The sequence below is a fragment of the Choloepus didactylus genome, chromosome 2 (assembly GCF_015220235.1).
Source record: "Choloepus didactylus isolate mChoDid1 chromosome 2, mChoDid1.pri, whole genome shotgun sequence".
Taxonomy (NCBI): domain Eukaryota; kingdom Metazoa; phylum Chordata; class Mammalia; order Pilosa; family Megalonychidae; genus Choloepus; species Choloepus didactylus.
In genome coordinates this window covers 107,219,075-107,241,168 of record NC_051308.1, presented here as the reverse complement: position 1 = coordinate 107,241,168, position 22,094 = coordinate 107,219,075, and the positions used below count along the sequence as shown (strand labels likewise).

General features: G+C 39.1%; 1 protein-coding gene and 1 pseudogene across 3 annotated transcripts; one reads left to right on the top strand and one right to left on the bottom strand.

The window, feature by feature from the left end:
* Nucleotides 1-3,406, top strand: CD1A (CD1a molecule). 3 transcript variants are annotated; one of them, XM_037813735.1, is made up of 6 exons: nucleotides 2-215; nucleotides 541-744; nucleotides 1,477-1,755; nucleotides 1,978-2,256; nucleotides 2,591-2,681; nucleotides 2,854-3,406. In XM_037813735.1, exons 1-6 carry the CDS (start codon nucleotides 155-157, stop codon nucleotides 2,885-2,887), a joined length of 948 nt encoding a protein of 315 aa, XP_037669663.1. In that variant the 5' UTR covers nucleotides 2-154; the 3' UTR covers nucleotides 2,888-3,406. The 3 variants fall into 3 exon arrangements, with proteins under 3 accessions (XP_037669670.1, XP_037669663.1, XP_037669657.1); XM_037813729.1 differs by having other exon boundaries at nucleotides 541-807; XM_037813742.1 differs by lacking the exon at nucleotides 541-744 and having other exon boundaries at nucleotides 1-215.
* A 17,703-nt stretch (nucleotides 3,407-21,109) lies between these two features.
* LOC119512684 lies at nucleotides 21,110-21,668 on the bottom strand (annotated as a pseudogene).
* Nucleotides 21,669-22,094: the final 426 nt, after the last annotated feature.

Sequence of the window (22,094 nt, the reverse complement as noted above, 5' to 3'; positions counted from 1 at the left end):
GCCCATTTCCTTTGTGGCAGAGAGTGGGTGCAGGGGACATTAGTCTGTTGGTGGGAGAAGGAAGTCAGAATAGAGTTATTGTGGGGTAGGTTTGTTGAGAACAGATATCAAAGACCAGCTTTTCTGAGAGAAAGAAATAACATCTGCAAACAAAATGCTGTTTCTGCAACTTTCATTGCTACTTCTTCTCTTTCCAGGTGGTGACAATGAAGATGGTAAGAACTCTGGCAGCTACTAGCAAGGGTTTAAGGGGGTTGGGGTATTTGCTCATGGGTGTGGGGTGGTTATTCCAGGATGTACCTGGAGACTGAATGTGCCAGGCTTCTTCCATTATGAATATCACTGTCTCCAGGCCCCTGTGCTTGGAGGTTGTTGGTAAAGCATACAGCATTGGGGGTAGGCAAATATCTGCTGTTGTAACTATGGCTTCTCTTTTCTCCAGATTCTGAGCTCTTCCTCTCCCACCACCTTTGTTTTTTCATTGAATTCCTACCCAGTGTCTTTTTCTCCTCACTGAATCCATTCTTTTGTCTACTACAGCCTTCCAGAAACCTATCACTTTCCACATCAACCAGATCACCTACATTTACAACCATACCTGTGCAGGAACTCTGATCTCAGGATGGTTGGATGAGTTGCAGACTCATGGCTGGGAGAGTGACTCTGGCACCACCATTTTCCTGTGGCCCTGGTCCAGGGGCAACTTTAGCAACAAGGAGTTAAGGGACACAGAACAACTATTCTGTATGTACTTCATTGGATTAGTTCGGGAATTTCGAAACTATGCCAGTCAATTTCAGTTCAAGTGTGAGTTAAGTTCCCTCTATGGGGTGGGATTGAGGGTTGGGATGAGATGTTTTGATGAGTTTCTTCTTATTTCTCTAGGAAACAGCCTCTATCCCCTCTGAACCTTTATTCTCTCTTTCTACCATAAAACTGCAATCATACACTTTTGGGCAGAGGTTATAATCCAGATCCTATTTTTTTTGCTATGAACCTGTTTCTCACTGATTGCAGGCTTGAACATTATCTTTCCTTAGTGGTCTCCTATGACTATCACCTTCTGGCCTCCAACTAGTTACTCTCATGTTCTTCACTCCTGAAATTGTGATCTTCTCTTCCATTTAATCTCTTCAGCAATCTCTGTCTATACATTCATGGTAATCCATTGCATTTCATTTGCTTTAGATTACCATAATCCCAACACGCTTCTTCTAGTTCCTCCATTACCCTTTTGTCCCCACTGTTTACGTAACTTTCCCTAAACAATTTACCTCTTTCCTGATGTAATTCATCTCTTCTTCCACTTCCAAGCCCTATTCCCATCTCTCTGAACTTCCAATCAAACCATACTTTATTCCATTTCCTCACATTCCCCTAACTTCTCTCTTCTGTTTCTATTGTTTTTCCTTCCATTCATTTTGTATTATCTTTTTGACTTCTTCTTTCTTCCAATTCACAATACCCCTTCCCCAGATCCCTCTGAAATACTGATGATGGGAGGCTGTGAGCTGCACTCTGGGGAGACTACAACTGGCTTCCTGCGGGCAGCTTATCAAGGATCAGATTTCCTGAGCTTCCAGAACAATTCATGGGTGCCATCTCCTGCAAGTGGAATTAGGGCCCAAAGTGTCTGCTCACTACTCAACCAGTACCAAGGCATCAAGGAAATAGTACACGGCCTCCTCAGTGACATCTGCCCACGTTTCATGTTGGGTATTTTAGATGCAGGAAAGGCGTATCTTCAGAGACAAGGTCAGTCCTGTACCCTCCCTTCAAGAATTTTCTATTCTAAAATCACATATTCCCAGCATCTCCTTCAAATGTAGCATGGGTAAGAGCCAAAGGGAGAAGGAGATGATGGGTTACTGGTTCCCTGAGGTGGGAAAGATGTGTCTGTCTAAACTGAGGTGGGTGTCTGAAACTCTGAGTTCTGTGATCAAGCCCTCGTCTGAATTTCTTTCCTGTCTTCTCCAGTGAGGCCACAGGCATGGCTGTCCAGAGGCCGCCCTCCTGGTCCCGGACGTCTGCTGCTGGTTTGCCATGTCTCTGGCTTCTACCCCAAACCTGTGTGGGTGATGTGGATGCGGGGTGAGCAGGAACAACCAAGCACTCGCCAAGGTGATGTCCTGCCCAACGCTGATGGAACATGGTATCTTCGGGTGTCCTTGGATGTGGCAGCTGGGGAAGCGGCTGGCCTGTCCTGCCGGGTGAGGCACAGCAGCCTAGATGGCCAGGACATCATCCTCTACTGGGGTGAGAAAGACCTGTGGCTTAGGCTGGAAATGGGAGTAGCTGGTCCTCAAGCAGACTGGGAGGGGAAGGTGAAAATTTTGGGTGTTTTAGGGATTCCATATCCGAATGGGAAAAAAATAGATAATCTATGGTGTAGAAGAGTTGAAAATGAGGGACTTGTAGATGCAGGAGGAGGTCAAGGTTTATCTCCTTTCCTGAAGAGGGATAAGGGAAGAAGTAGGAAGAGATGAGATTGGTGAAGCAGATGTTCAAATGGACAAAGGAAGACCAGAGAGATGCAGTAAAATAGGGGATAGATTTGAAATGACATTCTTGTCTGCACCCAAATCCACAGAGCATCACAGCTCCAAGAGCTGGATCTTCTTGGCAGTGATATTGCCCCTGGTGCTCCTGACAGGCCTTGTATTTTGGTTGAGGAAGCGCTGGTAAGTTCTTTGTATCTATCTTTCCTGCTCTCCACCGCAATCCCCTCCCCCATCTGCCCATAGTTTCTGTATCTCTCTCCTCAGTATTTCTTCTCTGTTCAGTCCCCTTCTCTCTTTCTCCTCAGTTCTCACCTCCATGTATATAAAGGCCTTCCTTCTCTGTCTTATACAGGTCATATCAGAAGACACAGAGAGCCTCCTCTTAACCTTCTTCCTTTGGAACAGGAAACCAGCAGCCCAGGTGCTCAGAATACAGCTAAACGTGATGTGGTCATGGCAACCTTTCAACTTTCTATGTAAAACTTTTTTTGTTTATTTCTGCTTTATGATAGGTTGTCAATATAAGTTAAAGTAATTTTATAGGATTTGTTTTTCTGACCTAAGTTATAGAGTTTTACAATTCAGGTTTTAACTCTGAATGGAATGGGATCCTAGCTACCCCATATTAAAAGATGAATTGATCATCAAGACCATTTCAGATGTCACTTCCTTGAGAAGCCTTCCCTGATTCACAAGTGGGACACAGATGCTCCTTTGCCTGAACTTGAGCTGTAGTTTGCAAAATATACTCACTTCATTCTGTTTGTTAGTTATTTAGGCCCCTTTTCCCCTTCTAATTTTTATGCTCCTCCAGGGCAAAATCCAAGTCTTCTTAATATGTTTCCCTAGCAAAGTGTCTTACTTGCGTGTAGTGTGGTCTCAATAAAAGCTTGTGTTGAATTATGCCAATGTTGTAGCCTTTTCTTATTCTTTTCCTTCTTGACATCTTTATAGTAGTTGAGGCATTTAATGCTTTTATTGTTAAAACTCTTCTCATTTGGCCAAGATTTCCTCTTTCATCCCTGGAAGCAAAACAATTTTTCCTCTTACCACTCTTATTATTTGATGCTATAGAGAACCATTAGAGTGTAGCTCTTGCTCTAAACAAACTCTTCTTCCAAACAAAAAGAGCAAGGCAGGATTTATGGCCTTGCTATTCAATGTGGTTCAGGGTCAAGTAGCAGAGGTATCACTTTGGCTTGTTAGAAATATACAATTGGGGGCCTCACCTCAGACTTATCGAATCATAGTGCACGTTTTAGCAAAATCTCCAGGAGGAATCATAGGTGCGTTAAAGTTTGAGAAGCACAGATGTAGGTGACGTATGAGCAGTATTAGGGCAACTATGTCACTGAAGAGAAGAGTAAATGGTCAAGAAAAGAACAAGAGTGTTGCTCTTCAGGATTGAAGTGGAATCAAGGCAATGAATGTACCAAAAGACAGTGTGAGTTCATGGCTAGACTGTAAATGTTTTAGGATTCATTCATTAATGCAACAAATGTTTCTTTTTTTTTCCTTTTTAATTTTTATTGAGATTGTTCAGATGCCATACAGTCATCCAAAGATCTAAAGTGCACTATCAGTTGCCCCCAGCACCCTCACACAGCTGTGCATCCATCACCATGCTTAATTTTTGTTCAATTTTTAGAAGTTTTTCATTACTGCAGACAAGAAATAAAGTGAAAGATGAGAAAAGAAAAACAAAGAAAAGAAAAGGAAACTAGAATCCTCCCATATCACTAACGAACCCCCCTCAATTGTTGACTCGTAGTGTTAGAATAGTACATTTGTTATTGTTTATGAAAGCATGTTGAAATACTACTAACTATAGTATATAGTTTGCAATAGGTATATATTTCTTCCCTATATGCCCCTCTATTGTTAACTTCTAACTGTATTGTCATACATTTGTTCCAGTTCATGGAAGAGATTTCTAATATTTGTACAGTTAATCATGGACATTGCCCACCATAGGATTCAGTTTTATACATTTCCATCTTTTGACTTCCAACTTTCCTTCTGGTGACATATATGGCTCTGAGCTTCCCCTTTCCACCTCATTCACACACCATTTGGCACCGTTAGTTATTCTCACATCTTGCTACCAACACCCCTGTTCATTTCCAAACATTTAAGTTCATCCTAGTTGAACATTCTGCTGATACTAAGCAACCGCCCCCCGTTCTTAAGCCTCATCCTATATCTTGGTACCTTATATTTCATGTCTATGAGTTTACATATTATAATTAGTTCCTATCAGTAAGAACCTGCAATATTTGTCCTTACATGTCTGGCTTATTTCACTCAGTATATTGCCCTCGAGGTTTTGTCATCAACCCATTTTTTTTTTAAGGTTTTGTTCACACACCATACATTCCATCCTAAGTAAACAATCGATGGTTCTCTGTATGGTCACATATTTATGTGTTCACCACCTTCACCACTATCTATATAAGGGCATCTACATTTCTTCCACAAGGCAGGAGGGAGGGTTGAAGGTAGAGATGCAAAAGAAAGAGGAAAAAAAATGACAGCTAGGAAGCAGTAAAAGGAAAAATAACCTTAAATCAAAGTAGTGAGGAGTCAGACAACACCACCAATGTCAAGTGTCTAACATGTCTCCCCTATCCCCTCCTCTTATCTGTATTTACCTTGTTATATCGCCTTTGTTAAACTAAAGGAAGCGTAATACAACGATTCTGTTAGCTACAGTCTCTAGTTTATGTTGACTGCATCCCTCCCCCAATGCCTTCCCATTTTTAACATGTTGCAAGGTTGACATTTGCTTGTTCTCCCTCATAAAAGAACATATTTGTACATTTTTTCACAATTGTTGAACACTCTTGATTTCACCGAGTTACACAGTCCCAGTCTATCTTTCCTCCTTTCTTCTCGTGTCTCACATGCTCCCAACCTTCCTCTCTCAACAGTATTCATAGTTATCTTTGTTCAGTGTACTTACATTGCTGTCCTACCATCTCCCAAAATTGTGTTCCAGACCACACACTGCCATCTTCTCCTATCACTCTGTAGTGCTCCATTTAGTATTTCCTGTAGGGTGGGTGCCTTGTTCACAAAGTCTCTCATTGTCTGTTTGTCGGAAAATATTTTGAGCTCTCCTATTTGAAGGACAGCTTTGCTGGATATAGGATTCTCGGTTGGTGGTTTTTCTCTTTCAATATCTTAAATATATCACACCACTTCCTTCTTGCCTCCATGGTTTCTGCTGAGAGATCCGCACATAGTCTTATTAAGCTTCCTTTGTATGTGATGGATTGCTTTTCTCTTGCTGCTTTCAGGATTCTCTCTTTGTCTTTGACATTTGATAATCTGATTGTTAAGTGTCTTATGTAGGCCTATTCAGATCTATTCTGTTTGGGGTACACAGCACTTCTTGGATCTGTAATTTTATGTCTTTCTTAAGAGATAGGAAATTTTCATTGATTATTCCTCTATTATTGCTTCTGCCCTTTTTCCCGTCTCTTCTCCTTCTGGGACACCAATGATATGTACATTCTTGTACTTTGTTTCATTCTCAAGTTTCTGGAGATGTTGCTCATATTTGTTCATTCTTTTCTCCATCTGTTCCTTTGTGTGTAGTCTTTCAGGTGTTTTGTTCTCCAGTTCTTGAGTGTTTTCTTCTGCCTCTTGAGATCTGCTGTTGTATGTTTCCATTGTGTCTTTCATCTCTTGTGCTGTGCCTTTCATTTCCATAGATTCTACTAGTTGCTTTTTTGAACTTTTGATTTCTGCCTTATATTTCTATCTCTTTTGTGAAATCTTCTCTAAACTTTTTGAATTGATTTAGCATTAGTTGTTTAAATTCCTGTATCTCAGTTGAAGTGTACATTTGTTCCTTTGACTGGGCCATAACTTCATTTTTCTTAGTGTAGGTTGTAGTTTTCTGTTGTCTAGGCATCTGACCTCCTAGGCCATCCCAATTGGGTTTTCCCAGATGAGAACAGGCTCAGGTCACAGAAGGAGGAAATATTTCTTAGGGGATTGACACACCTGTGCTTTTCTGCCTGGCAGGTGCACCTGTCAGCCTGTCACCAGCTGGTGTAATGGGGTGTGGCCTGTGGTTCTCCTCCTCCAGGCTTTGGGATCTGGTTCCGGTAAGGCAGGCAGTAGAGCTGGGCCCCTCCCTTTCCTCTTGGGAAGCTATGCCCCCTCCATAGAGGTCAGCTGTATATCAGTAAGTTCTTTGTTTCTCTAACTCTGCTGATCAAGGTGTTTTGATTTGAAAATGGCTGAGGCTGTCTTTACTGCAAAGCGCTGCAGGCTGAAAATGGCTGAGGTTTTCTCCACAGAGGGAGAAACGGAGAGAAAGCTCCCAGATTCACCTGTCAGCCAGAGATAACACCAGATCCTCTGGGCTCCCTGTCCTGAGACAGATATGTGCCCCGACTCTCCTAAGGTCAGTTGTCACCAAAAGCCTCTATCAGCTTGTTGGGGATTCGCTGTCTGTATTGAGTGGTTAATATTAAAACCCCAGATGGAGATGGGCTGAGAGAATGCTGCTTTCTAGCACTGTGAGGCTTCCTTGAGGGAGGAGCTCTCTGCTCTCAGCACGGGTCTGCAGTTTTTACTTACCGATTTTATGCTGCGATCTCGGGTGTTCCTCCCAATTCAGGTTGGTGGATGATGAGTGGACAGTCACGTTTGTCTCCCTGCAGTTATTCCAGGTTATTTACTAGTTTTTTGGACATTTATGAATTGTTCCGGGGGGGGGGGGGAATAACAGCCTTCCACTCCTCTCTATGCTGCCATCTTAGCTCCTCTCCAACAAATGTTTCTTAAGCAATTGCTATGCAGCAGGAATATATTGAGTATAAATTAGTAGAAAAAACCCGAAATATTATTACTGCCTTCTGAGTTTGAAAATTTTGCCTTATCAAATTTGAATTTGCAGCTCACTTTTTTTTTCATTGTCTGTTGTGTTTATTTCTTAGCTGCCTAATATGCTCAACCTGCCCAAATTGCAACTTACTTAGGTTGAACTAGGGGAAAGGGACTTAGTTCTCATTTGTTTAGGGGACTGAGAGAGGTGGCTAGGTCAAGGAGAACATCCAGGTACAGAGGGCAGGAGTTGCACATCTGGAAACTTTTGGAAAAAGAAGTGGAGAGGGGAGAGGGTGAAAAGATGAAAACATATGGAGTGCGGGATGGGCCAGTTTGAATATATTGTGTCCCCCAAACACCGTTATCTTTGATGTAATCTTGTGAGGGCAGATGTTATCAGTGTTGATTAGACTGTAATTTTTTGAGCGTTTCTTTGGAGATGCACCCCACCTAGCTGTGGGTGATGACTCTGATTGGATAATTTCCATGGAGGTGTTGGCCCACCCATTCAGGGGGTGTCTAAATTAATCACTGGAGCCATGTAAATGAGCTGACAAACAGAAGGAAGTCAGTGCAGCTGTGAATGATGTTTTGAAGAGGAGCTACAGCCAAGAGGGACACTTTGAAGAAAGCACAGGAGCTGCAGCAGAGAGACAGTTTGAAGATGGCCGTTGAAAGCAGACTCTTGCTCTGGAGAAGCTAAGAGAGGACAAACATCCCAAGAGCAACTGAGAGTGACATTCTGAAGAGGCGCTGTGGCGTAGAGAGGAACATCATGGGAGAAAGCCATTTTGAAACCAGAACTTGGAGCAGACACCAGCCACGTGCTTTCCTAACTAACAGAGGTTTTCTGGACACCATTGGCCATCCTCCAGTGAAGGTACCCAATTGCCAGTGTGTTACCTTGGACAGTTTATGGTCTTAGGACTGTAACTGTGTAACCAAATAAACCCCCTTTATAAAAGCCAGTCCATCTCTGGTGTTTTGCATTCTGGCTGCATTAGCAAACTAGAACAGATTTTGGTACCAGGAGTGGGGTGCTTTTGCTGCTGAGTTTGCAAATACCAAACATGTTGAAACAGCTTTTTAAATGGATAAGGTGAAGATTCTGGAAGAACTGTGAGAAGCTTGATAGAAAAGGCCTAAACTGCCTTGAAGAGACTGTTTGTGGAAATATGGACTCTAAAGATAATTCCAATAAGGACTTGAAGAGACATGATGAATATGTTGTTGTGAACTGGAGGAAAGGTGATCCTTGTTTTAAAGTGGCAGAGAATTTAGCAAAATTGAGTCCTGGTGTGGGATGGAAGGCAGAATTTGAAAGCAACAACCTGGAAAACTTAGCTGAGGAGATCTCCAGACTATGTGTGCAGGATGTACCCTGGCTTCTCCTTGCAGCTTATAGTAAAATGCAAGTGGAGAGAGATAAAATCAGAACTGAACTCTTGGGTTCAAAGAAACCAGAAGCTGATGGCTTGGAAAATTATGGGCTTCCAGAGGGTGGAATCCCAGAAGCTATAGCCCAACATGAGGATGTAACCAAACATGGAACCCAGTCGTCAATTCAGTACAAGCCAAGATTGGAAAAGGAGTTAAACAGAAAGGATTTGTGGAAAGTCCTATTGTCTGATGGTTTTGACCCCTGTGTGCTTCATGCAAAGCCAAGAAAATTTTTGCAAGATCTTTATAGACAGAGCCGTTGCCAGTCTGGACTAAAGGAGACAGACAAGAAACAAATTGAAGGAAATATTTCTTCAAAGACAGAGCCATGGAGGTTGAGGTCTGGAGTCAAGAGATCTCAGGCTGGGAGAGCAGAGCAGCCCACATGCATGGAAAGGGGGAGTTTGTCCTGGAGGTCAAGTGCAGGCCTTCCACCTTGATGCTCAGGAAATGTTCTGTCACGCCAAGCCCCAAAGAGGGTGGAGCACATTCCCAAGGAATTGGGGAGAGCCTGGCTGCTACCACACTGTTATTAAGGGGTTGAGCATGTGTCCCAGAGATGGAAGGGAATCTGGGAGCTGCCCCGATGTTTGAGGAGGGTGGGGCTGAGAAAGTGGTCTCCCCAATGTGTGGATATGTTGGAGCACTCACCTAAGTGTTTGGAGAGGAAAGGGCTGCCACCAAGGCCCTTAGGAAGGGTGGGACTCCTGCTCTCTCAAGCCCAAGGATGCAAACTCATTCTGTTAATGACTCTCAAACTTTGAAATCTAATGGAGTTTGTCCTGCAGGTTTTAGGAAGTCTTTTGGTCCCTTAAACCCTGTTTTCCTTACTGTTTCTCCTTATGGCAATGGTAATGTTTATCCTATGAATGTCCCTCCTTTGCATATTGGAAGCACATAACTTGTTCTAAGTTCACAGATCCACAGCTAAAGGGGAATTTTGCCTTAGGACTGACCACACCTATAATTGATTTTGATGGGATCTTGTACTTAACTGTTGTTACTGAAATGATTTAAATATCTGTGATATTGTTGTGGGATGCATGTGTTTTGTATATGGAAAGATAATGTCATTTTGGGGTCCAGGGGGTGGAATGTGCCAGTTGAATATATTGTGTCCCCCAAACACCATTATCTTTGATGTAATCTTGTGTGGGCAGATGTTATCACTGTTGATTAGATTGTAATTCTTTGAGTGTTTCTTTGGAGATGCACCCCAATCAGCTGTGGATAATTTCCATGGAGGTGTTGGCCCACCCATTCAGGGGGTGTCTAAATTAATCACTGGAGCATATAAACGAGCTGACAAAGAGAAGGAACTCGGTGCAATTGTGAGTGATGCTTTGAAGAGGAGCTACAGCCAAGAGGGACACTTTGAAGAAAGCACAGGAGTTGCAGCAGAGAGACAGTTTGAAGATGGCCTTTGAAAGCAGACTCTTGCTCTGGAGAAGCTAAGAGAGGACAAACATCCCAAGAGCAACTGAGAGTGACATTATGAAGAGGAGCTGTGGCCGAGAGAGGAACATCGTGGGAGAAAGCCATTTTGAAACCAGAACTTGGAGCAGACACCAGCCACGTGCTTTCCCAGCTAACAAAGGTTTTCCGGACACCATTGGCCATCCTCCAGTGAAGGTACCCGATTTCTGATGTGTTACGTTGGACACTTTATGGCCTTGGGACTGTAACTGTGTAACCAAATAACCCCTCTTTATAAAAGCCAGTCCATCTCTGGTGTTTTGCATTCTGGCAGCATTAGCAAATTTTAACAGGTGACAATAAATAGTGGGGCTGCTTCCGTCTTCCTACCCAGGCTAGACATGGTGAGTTTCTTCTATAGAATTAATCCACTTTGCCGCCTCTGTTTAGCCGCCATGTGGTTTTTGGTTGGTTGACTACCCTGTGCTGTAGTCCTGGACTCTGATTAACCTAAGGCAATCCTGACCACCCATCCTTGTTGACAGTGTGATTGGCTGAAGGATAAATAGATAGCATATAATTTAAGCCAAACATTACATAGATGCTACCCACCCTTACCGAGAACTGGCGACCTGCCCTAAAGTGGTTCAGTTTAAATGAAGCGTTGTGTTTGATAGTAGAAAGAGATGTTCTCTTTTCTCCAGGATATGGGGTGCAGTGTAAAACTTGAAACAGCTAAAGCCATTTTCACCATGAGAAAAACAAGCCTGACATCAGTACCACAGAAGCAGCCATTTTAAACTATACCTATAATCTGAACAACCCTTGAACTTCCCAGTTAAGAGTCCCTTCGTTGTTTCAGCCAATCCAATTGGTCTTTTGATTGTGACTGAAGGGATCCTAACTTACATACATGGAAACCAGGGGACCCTCAGTTAATTTTTATTTGTAGTTGTAACATCCACTTCACTTCCCTCTTTCTCCTCCTCTCTTCCCGAGATTGGTCATTCCTTAAAATTGATTTCTTGTCCTTTTCTCATATGTGTTCTTACCTTGTAAAACTCTTACACTGTCCTGTTTTTAACTATGACATCTGGATCCATCACTCTCCTGGACTCTTAATTTATTTCTGACAAACGACTGATCAGGAATCAAAGGGCTGGTTCTGCTGCTGGTTAGGTGCACACATCTTTGGAAAGGCTTCCTAAACTTCATTATTTTTTTCAATTAAATAGGGGCAAAAATATGTACTCCCAGGGTTTTCATAAGGATTAAAAAACATCTAGCACCAGCATTTTATAAACCATGAATTGTTGTGACAATGATAGTTGAATAATCTAAATCCAAGGCATTTTTCCTATGGATTTCTTCCTGACACAATATATTCACTTATTCATTCATTCAACACATATTCAGCTTGTATTATTTGTACAGCAAACCTATTCACTTGGAGTGATTCCACAATGTATGAGAAACAGCCATAGTTTCAGGTATTTAAATGTAATTAATAATTTCATCCTCCAAAGTGGTTCCTTCTTTGAACTCAATATTTAATCATGGAGTGTTGTATTTCAGAAATCTTTGTAGCCTTTCTCTCCTAGCTTTTCTATTTACCAGGCTATTCTCTGCAAATCTCTGAAAATTGTTTCTTCCTTTCCCTATTGCTGACCCTTATCAATCTCAACACAAGATAAATATACTTCTACCATATATCCCTCTTGGTTTCCTAAACAAACACTCTACCTTCATTTTGGGAACAGAGGTTTCTTTCTTTCTTTCTTTTTTTTTTTTTTTTAAAGAGGAAATCTCAAGAAAGCTTTGAGACTCCGGCTATAAAATGTGAGGTTTGTTTGCTATTGAACTTGAAATAAAAGTAATAGCTGATATATAAACTTTTTGGGATTTAGTGATTGGAAAAAGCTGGCTGTGTTTTCAGAATTACTAGGCACACCAGAGGATGGGTAAGTGAATGATGGTTAGCAGTAGTTCCCATTTTGTGAGAACATATAAGGAGCTGGATGAACATATAAGGAGCTGGATGTTGTGCCCTATCCCATCCATACCCTTTCCCCCAATTATCTGATCAATAGTAACCTGATAATTTTGGAAGTTGAAATTTTTAAAGATGAAATTGTGATGAAAATTGAGAGTGTTTAGGGTTAGGTATTACTTGATATTTTTTCTAATTTATTGATTAATTAGATTTAAATTTCATTCTAAACTTTTTAATGGGATGCAAAAGATTTCTTTTAAGGAAATACAGACATGTGAGCAGATGGCCATAGTTAACTTTGTCAATGGGGAAGATTAACACATCAGTTACAGCATTATATTTCTAAATAGTTAAAATTGGTTATTAATTATTTTAATTCAGTTCATGGTGATCTTTAAAAAATTCCTTTTCTTATTCACACATGAGGGGAAGTTTAACTGCCCCATTCCAAGGCAAGCTGAAAGTTTCCAGAAATTTCTTGGTTCTAGAAAGAAGGAGTAAAAGAGAACTTGTGAGTGTGAGGATGGGCAGTTCCAGAGAAAAACAAAGGAAGGGAAATTTCTTCTTAAAAGTGACCTGTCTATATCCATATGCAAACATGTGTTTCATTACAGTCAGGAGCAAGAGGTTAAGAGGAATGTCCACAAGAATGAAGAAATAATCAATCTATATTATATGTCAAGAAAGTTAGTATTAGCTATTCTTGCTTTGAAATTAACTTTCTGTGTGACTTTAATTTGGGGACTAGAAATATTCATTGGGAATTTGTTAATTACTGTAACTTATGAGTTTCAGAAATGATTTATTTATACTTTGTTCAATTTTTTTGTGGTGATTTGTAAATTAAATTACCTCAGTATGTAAAGCTGGGCATGCAAGCATAGAATATGAACAAAGTGCATATCTGCATCCACACATTTCTGCTTTCTATTTTTAATTGTTTTAAATATTCTGAGATTTTAAATTAATGGTGACTAGGGATTATATTTTGCACTATTGTTTATCACAACTCCTTCTAATCTTATTACTGTATATTTTTACATGGGTAAGCATACACACTGATTAATAAAATAAATCTGAAGTGGCATGTAAAGTGGAATTTATAGCTTCAAAAACATTTATTTGGAAACCAGACAGACTAAAACATTTATGCTGCATATTGTAGCATGCATCAGAACTTTGTTCCTTTTTTATGGCTGGATAACATTCCTTCGCATGTATATACCACACTTTTTTTTATCCATTCATTGATTGATGGACACATGGTGAGTCTCAAAGGCATGAAGTTGAGTGAAAAAAGCCTTACATAAAAAGACAAATATAGTGTGATTTAACTTATGCGAAATACCTATGAAGCAAACTTCATAGAGACAGATGGTGGTTTTTAGGTTACCAGGGGCCAAGGGGGGCTGGGGTGATGAGAGGGATTTAGCTTTAAGTGGGAGCAGTTTCTCTTTGAAGTGATGAATATTAGAGGTAATGCCTGTCAGTGGAGATAGCACAATATTGTGAGTAGAATTAGTACTGCTGAATTGTACAATGATTTTTTTGCTGTATGTTTGTTATTACAATAGAAAGTTAAAAAATATATGAGCTAAGGTTTTTTTTTTTTGCCTTTGAAAAACTTTTTATTGTAGTAACATACATTGGACTGAAAAGTTTCCATTGTAACCACTTCAGTGTACAATGCAGTAGTATCAATTATATTCACAATATTGTGTAACCATTGCCCTACTGTTTTCATTACCTCAAAGAGAAACTTGGCAGCCTGTAAGCACTAATTCCCTAATATCTACTCTCTGTTCCTATGACATTTGTATGAGCTGTTTTTCACTCAGGAATCTTGAAAAAGAACATCAAAATCAATAACAATATTAGAAGGCAGGGAACTAATTTAAAAATTACTAGTTGTTAACAGAAAAAAGAAAAACAAAAATTGATAAAGCTGACTGACAACACCAAAACCTGACTTTTTGAGAAAATTAATAAAATATAAAGTCCCTATCAGAACTGCTAAAATTGTAATGAGTATTAGAAAAGTAGCCATAATTACAGATAGAGTAAAAAAAAGATTAAAATAAGAATATGCTATATATGATTTTATATCAACATTTTTGCCATAAATTAAATTTAAAATTTATTTTAAAAATCCAGGAAGAAAGAAAAATTGAAAATATAAATAATTATAAAGGCAAATGAACCAATAGTAATAGTTCTCGGAAGCTCCACAAGACCCCAGGTTCAGACTACAGGGAACAGATAACTATATATCACATATACCATTTTAGTTAAAGATGGAAAAAACAGTTAAGCTAATTTTACGATGCTAGAATTTTCATGACACCAAATCCAGAAAGAATTTCTCCATAAACAAAACAAAACAAATATTAAAAATAACTATCAGCCAATCTCATTTATGTGTATTAACTAAAAATCCAAAATAAAAGAAGCCAACACTAAATGAAGTAAGATTTAAACATGGAATGCAAGGATGGTTTAACATTAGAAAATATATTAAAAGAATTGCTTTAATAGATTAAGGAAGAAAGACCAGATAACAATCTCTAGAGTTTATTTGATATGTGAAAATATGTGGAGATACGGAAGGTCCCCTGGCTTAACAAACTATACAGCAGGACCTCCCCAAAGGTACAGATGTCTGAAGGTGGACGTCTGAAAGCAGACAGCAATTTAGATGAGGGAATAATCTCTGAGCTCTTGCTGGGCTCCTTCCATGCTCCTGTCTCCTGCCTCCTGCCCCCTGCCCCTGCTGTTTCCTGTCTAGCCCCCAAAGAAATTGTCCCTTAAGACTAAAGATATGTAAATACACCTCATGGCTTTCGAGAGAATGTACCCCTCCCTGAAATACCTGCAGACAGTCACGTAGGAGACTACCTTGTATGCTATAAAGACCTGTAGAAATAAGTAGAATAAAACTTTCTTTTTGCATGGACACTGAGGACGGAGTTGTGCTCCCGTTCTTTCACAAAAATATCCATTCATGTAAAACATTACCAACTCAGAATAGAAGGGAGCCTCCAATATATAGTCAAATGTAGCTACAAAGAATCTACATGAAAAATAGTTAATTTTGAAACTTCAGAAGCATAAAAATCAAGAACAAAATATGTATGCCTTCTCTTTTCAGTACTCTTCAATAGAATACTAAATGTCCTAGCTAATCTCATTAAGACAAGAAAAATAAAAGGGATAAAAATAGAAATTAAAGAAAAAATTGTCATTATTTGCAGATGATATGACTTTAACAAATAAAATGAAAAATACAGAATATTAGGAATAATAAGAGAGTGCAGTAACTTTTCCAGATATAAATTTAACATATAAGTAAGAACTATAAGGATTTCAAGGGAATAGATTTTTTTTTCAGATTATATGACTTTCTACCTAAATAAATTAATAGAATAAAAAGTAAACTGTTAGAAGTACCAAGAAAATTTAGCAAGGCAGTTATCAGAAAATAAATATAAAATAATTGACAGTCCTTCTTTATACAAGAAACAACCAAGTAAAATAAAAATTGAGCCCATTTACAAAGTAATAAAATATATAAAATAGCTAGAAATTGAGTAAAGAAAGAATATACAGAATTTTACAGAGAAAATCTAAAAACCATTAAAGTTCATAATAAGAGACTATTCATTCCCCATTGAATGGACTTGCCACCCTTATCAAAAATCAATAGGCAATAGATATGTGGGTTTCTTTCTGGACCCTCAATTATATTCTGTTGGTCTATATATGTCTATCGTCACACCAGTAACACATCGTTTTGATTACTGTTCTAGTTTGCTAATGCTGCCGGAATGCAAAACACCAGAAATGGACTGGCTTTTATGTAAAGGGGTTTATTTGGTTACACAGATACAGTCTTAAGGCCATAAAGTGTCCAAGGTAACACATCAACAATTGGGTACCTTCAATGAAGGATGGCCAATGGTGTGCGGAAAACCTCTGTTAGCTGGGAAGGCATGTGGCTGGCCTCTGCTCCAAGTTCTGGTTTCAAAATGGCTTTCTCCCAGGGTATTCCTCTCTAGGCTTCAGCTTCTCTCCAAAATTTCACTCTCAGTTGCTCTTGGGGTGTTTGTCCTTTCTTAGCTTCTCTGGTGCAAAAGTCTGCTTTCAAAGGCTGTCTCCAAAATGTCTCTGTAAACTGCAGTTCCTCTCTCAGCTTCTGTGCATTCTTCAATGTGTCCCTCTTGGCTGTAGCTCCTCTTCAAAATGTCACTCTCAGCTGCACTGAGTTCCTTCTGTTTGTCAGCTCATTTACATGGCTCCAGTGACTTAATTTAGACCCACCCTAAATGGATGGGGTAACACCTCCATGGAAATTATCCAATCAGAGTCATCACTCACAGTTGGGTAGGGCACATTTCCATGAAAACAACCTAATCCAAACATTCCAACTTAATCCCTACTAATATGTCTGCCCCCACAAGGTTGCATCAAAAAACATGGCTTTTTCTGGGGGACATAATACATACAAACTGGTAGAATTACAATAGCTTTGTAGCAAGTTTCAAAATTATTAAGTTTAAGTACTCCAACTTTGTTTTTTTCTTCAAGATTATTTTGTTTATTCAGTGCCAATTTCAATTTCATATGAATTTGATGGTTGGCTTTTCCATTTCTGCAAAAAGGGCTCCTGGAATTTTGAAAGGGATTGCATTGAATCTGTACATTGCTTTAGGTAGTACTGTCATCTTAATTTTATTGTCTTCCAATCTGTCAGTATGGAATGTCTTCCCTTTTATTTAGGTCTTCTTAATTTCTTTCAGCACTGTTTTGTTGCTGTCAGTGTACAAGTCTTTCATCTTCTTGGTTAAGTTTATTCCTAGATATTTTATTCTTTTAAATTATATTGTAAGTGTAATTGCTTTCTTGATTTCCTTTATAGATTGTTCGTTGCTGGTGCATAAAAACAGAACTGATTTTTGGGTGTTGAACTTGTAATCTGCAATTTTGCTGAATTTGCTTATTAGCCCTAATAACTTTCTTGTGGATTCTTTGGGATTTTTTTTTTTTTATATAAAGGATCATATCTTCAAATAGAGATAGTTTTACTTCTTGCTTTCTAATTTGGATGCTTTGTGGGAAGCACTAGCTAGAACTTCCAGTACAATATTGAATAACATGGTGAAAACAGACAGCCTTGTTTTTGGGGGAGAGAGGATATTTTCACTCTTTAACCATTGAGTATGATTAGCTGTGGGTTTTTCAAAAATACCTTCTTGATGTTGAGGAAGTTCCTTTCTATTCTAGTTTTCTGAGTGTCTTTACCATGAAAACCTTTTGGAATTGTCAAATGCCTTTTTTGTGTGTCAATTGAGAAGATCATTTTTTTCCCTTTGTTCTAATACTGTGGTGTATAACATTGATAGATTTTCTTTTGTTGCATCACCCTTGCATTTTGGGATAATTAAAAATTTTTTTAAATCCAATCTGCCAATCTCTGCTTTTTTTGATTGTAGAGTTTAACCCATTAGCTTATAATACAGGACTTATTTCTGCCATTTTGCTGTTTGTTTTTGTATGTCTTATACTTTTCTTGACCCTCGTTTCCTCCATTGCTGCCTACTTTTGTGTTTAGTTGATTTTTTTTCTGTAGCAAACCTCCTAATTTCTCTTTTTGTATATTTTTAGGTATTTTCTTTGCCATTACCATTGGGCTTATATTTAACATCCTAAATCCATAATAATCTAAGTTTGAATTGATAACAACTTAACTTCAACAGCGTAAACAATCTATGCTCCTATACCCCTCTGCCCACAACCCCTTTACACTCTTGTCACAAATTACATCTTTATACTTGAGTGCCCAATAACATAGATTTATAATTATTTAATGATTTGTATTTTATATTATGTAAAAATAAAAAGTGGAGTTACAAACCAAAAAATTAATAATACTGGCATTTCTACTTGTGTTGTTACCTTTATTGCAGATCATTATATCTTCATACTATTTCAGTTACTGTCTAGTGTCCTTTCAACCTTAAGGAATCCCTTTAACATTTTTTTTCCTTTAATTTTTTTTGCAGAGTATCTAGTGATAATGAACTCCCTCAGCTTTTGTTTATGTGGGAGTGTCTTAATTTCTTCCTCATTTTTGGAGCACAGTTTACAGATACAGAATTCTTGGTTGACAGGTTTTTTTTAAAATTTAAGAATATTAAATATGCCATCCCTACCTTCTGTCCTCCATACATTCTGATAAGTAGTCTGCTATTAATGTTACCGTAGATACCCGGTATACTATAATTGCTTCTCTCTTGCTGCTTTCAAGATTCTCTCTTTATCTTTGACATTTAACAGTTTGGTCATAATGTGTCTCACTGTGAATGTCTGAGTTTTTCCTATTTGGAGATCATTGAGCTTCTTGGATGTGTATATTCCTATTTTGCCAAATTTGGGAAGTTTTCAGCCATTATTTCTTCAAATATCCTCTCTGACCTTTTCTTTCTCTCTTCTTCTTGGACTCCTATACTGTATATGATGGTAAACTTGATGATGTCCTACATGTTCCTTAGACACTGCTCACTTTTCTTCATTCTTTTTTTCTCTCTGTTCCTCAGACTCAATAATTTAAATTCTCCTAACCTCAAGTTCACTGATTTTATTCTTCTGTTAGCCCAAACCTGCAGTTCAATACCTCTAGGGAATTTTTTATTTCAAAAATTGTATTTTTTAGCTCCAGAATTTTTACTTAGTTCCATTTTATAATTTTATTAAAATTCTCATTTTGTTAATATATCATATTCCTGATTTCCTTTAGCACTTTGCCCATTTTTTCCTTTAGCCATGGAATATATTTAGATAGTTGACATAGTAATTCCAATGTCTAGGCTTCCTCTTTTATGGTTTCTGTCACTTAATTTTGTCCCTTGAATAGGTCATCTTTTCCTATTTCTCAGTATGCCTTGTGATTTTTTTGTTGTATTGAAATCTAAACAATTGAATATTTTCATTTGCTGACTCTGAAAATCTGATTCTTTCCATTTCCCAGGCTTTTTTTTTTTTTTTTAATTGTTGAACGCTGCAGTAGCTACCTGCTTAGTGAGTTTTCCAGACTATTTTTGCAAAGAGTCTATCCTCAGTCTTCAGTGGCCACTGAAGTCTGTGTTTCTTTAGCTATTTTTGAGACAGAGATTTCCTTGAATGCCAGGGATTAAAACAAAACAAACAAACAAAAAACCTCACCTCTCCCAGTCTTTGCATATTCTAAGACCTTCCTTCAATACTTAGCCAGGGTTCCACTGACCCTAGAGAACAGCCTGAGGTAAACACTTAGGAGTTTTCTCAGGTCTTTTATCATGAATCTTTCTCAGGTCTTTTATCAGTGGGCATGTGTGTGGATTTCCATACCCCACAGTATACATGGTTGCTCCAAATTCACTTTTCCTAAGAAACTCTCCACAGCCTTTTCTTCCAGATGCCAGTCATTCTCTTTCATGTTTTAACTGTAATCTTTTGACCCAGGGAGCTGTGGTTTGATTGCTCCTTTAGAGTGTTCTTCTCTCCCTCCCTCGCTTCCTTCCTTTTTTTTTTTTTTATCAGGTTTCACTTTATTTCTTTTTATTCATAGCAAATAAACTCTTTGAAGACTTACACAACTTCCCAAGCTGGAAACTATTATTAACTAGATTAAGTCCTAAATACATTCAGAGAAAGCACCTAACACACTTTAAGTTAAAATGAGACAACATTGACATAGGCACATGTATGTTTTGACAGATAAATCAATAAGTCAAATTTCCAATACTTGAGAGTTAGAAATAACACCCCTCCCCTCATTAATTTCCATGTTTCCTTTAAGAAAATTTCAGTTGATGCTTAGATGATGAGGTTAGCATTGAAAATGTGTAACCTTACAACAAAATGAGTACTAATTTGGAAAACTGATGTCTATGTGCATTTTCTTCCCCAAATAAGTGAACAATGGGAAATCAGATTTTCAGCAGCATTTCCAGGACCTAAGGCAACCAAATGCCTGGAGCTACTACACTTTCCAAAGTCTGAATATTAACAAGCTTTTCACATACTAATTATCTTAATATTTCAAATTCAAAGACTGACACAACCTTGCAATAGCCAGCAAATTCAAATTCTTATTATTCAAACTCAATTCTAACATATTCTGCCCATGAAAAGGGCTACATAATTTTGCCTTTGTTTAATGTCCAAACAATTTGCTTACTGTACAAATGAACATTAACTGGCCTCAACAGGTCCCTGCCCAGAGCTCCTACTTCAGGACAACAAATTGAGGGTTGTCAGAAGGCACCCAACACTGCACCAAGGATATCTGTTGCCACTGTCCTTCAATCTGAAGTCTTTCTTTTCAACTGGAATGAGTTGGGGCCCCAATGCCTAAGACTAAATAGTGGACCTGTAATTAAGGCCTATGCCAGCAGAGGAAAGAGGCCTTCAGACTTGAAGGGCTGGCCAGGCTCATTCTGTTCTTATCTGTGCTGCTCTATAAGAATACATTTCTCTGAGTTGAGCCAAGTCCAATGGCTCATTTTAACCCAGAGCAGCTATTTGCTGCTTTGGGAAATTTAGCCATCTAACTGGATTCTCACAATCCAGCTCTGCTCCCTGCACTGCTCCTAAGCCCCTGCTTAGGAAGTTCCTAAAGAAGGAGATGAAACTAGGACAACAGTAAAGGAAATAGGAGCATTTTACCAGCTGTGTACAGGGACCTCCCCACAGCTGAGATAAAGACCACAGGCAAAATATTTTTACCACAAAAGAGTCTAGTCACTATCATCCTTAATTTTGTCCTTCCCTCTTTAGCTCTCTGCCCTGGCAACTTTAGCCTATCTTCATCACGTTTCTTCTTCTGGAGGCACAGGTCTTCCTTTTTAGCTTATTTCTGAGGAAAGCTTATTTTTGTGATTTACCCAACTAACCATGAAATCAGGCCTGTTGGAATAAAGGGCAAATCCAAATAAGCATTCCTAAAATAGTCCTGAAACTGGGTGCTGTGCCTTTCAGCCCCATGAGATGCCCGGCCAGCTGTGCTCTTCTGCATTGGGTCCTCTTCGTCCATTGCCATGTTGTTGGTACTTTTCTTCTGTTTAGCCTCTGACCCTGCAGGCATTAATTCTTGTGTCTACGTGGAGGAGAGCCTCAATCTGCTCCTCCATGAGCTGCTCTTTACTCTTTCCTATCATTAGCTGGATCTCAACAGCAGTCATAGGCCTGTGACTCAGCAGCTGAAACTTTTCAGCTTTGGGCAACTTGTGCCTTTTCATTGCTGTGACAATCTCAGGACTCTGGTGCCTGCCTGGTGTTTTTGATATGTATTTTAAGTTTCATAGGCGATGGTATTCAAATTCTGTTGCAGAACTGTGCTTATTCTTTCCACTTTATTTATGCTGCTCTTTAAGATCAGTTAGTAACTGGAATACCTCATGATTACTAAGCAGCACAGAATTGGCATCCTTCACTTACATGTTGTCCCCTCCTCATTGCCTTCACATGCCACAGGACAAAGAGACATACACGAGCCAGCCGCCACTACTCCTGTGGTCCACACGCAGCTGTCTGGGTCAGCGGCTCCACATGTGGTGGTGCATGCTGGGATCGCACGGTGCATGCCCGGAGCCTGGAGGACCTCGCTGAGCCCTCTGCGCTGCCCAGTGCTCCCTTAGCCGAGAGGATCCTGTTTCCTTGTCCAGCATTTACCAAAATGTTATCATATGTTTTCTTGGCCTAGGTCTTATCAAAGTATTAATAAACTAAAATTCCAAAGATTTGATTGGGTTAGTAGGTCTTTGCGGCTTTAGAATCCCACCCCTCAGAGAGCAGTAATGGGGAGGGGCTGAGGGGACTTCTCCTTACAATGTTTTTGTGGCCATGATTGCTGCTTCACTTTTCTG

Excerpts from the sequence above, each read along its gene's own strand:
- CD1A (XM_037813729.1), top strand. The coding sequence starts at position 155 with ATGCTGTTTCTGCAACTTTCATTGCTACTTCTTCTCTTTCCAGGTGGT. Across the intron at positions 808-1,476 it reads CAGTCAATTTCAGTTCAAGT|ATCCCTCTGAAATACTGATG; the intron begins GTGAGTTAAGTT and ends CCCCTTCCCCAG. Across the intron at positions 1,756-1,977 it reads GGCGTATCTTCAGAGACAAG|TGAGGCCACAGGCATGGCTG; the intron begins GTCAGTCCTGTA and ends TGTCTTCTCCAG.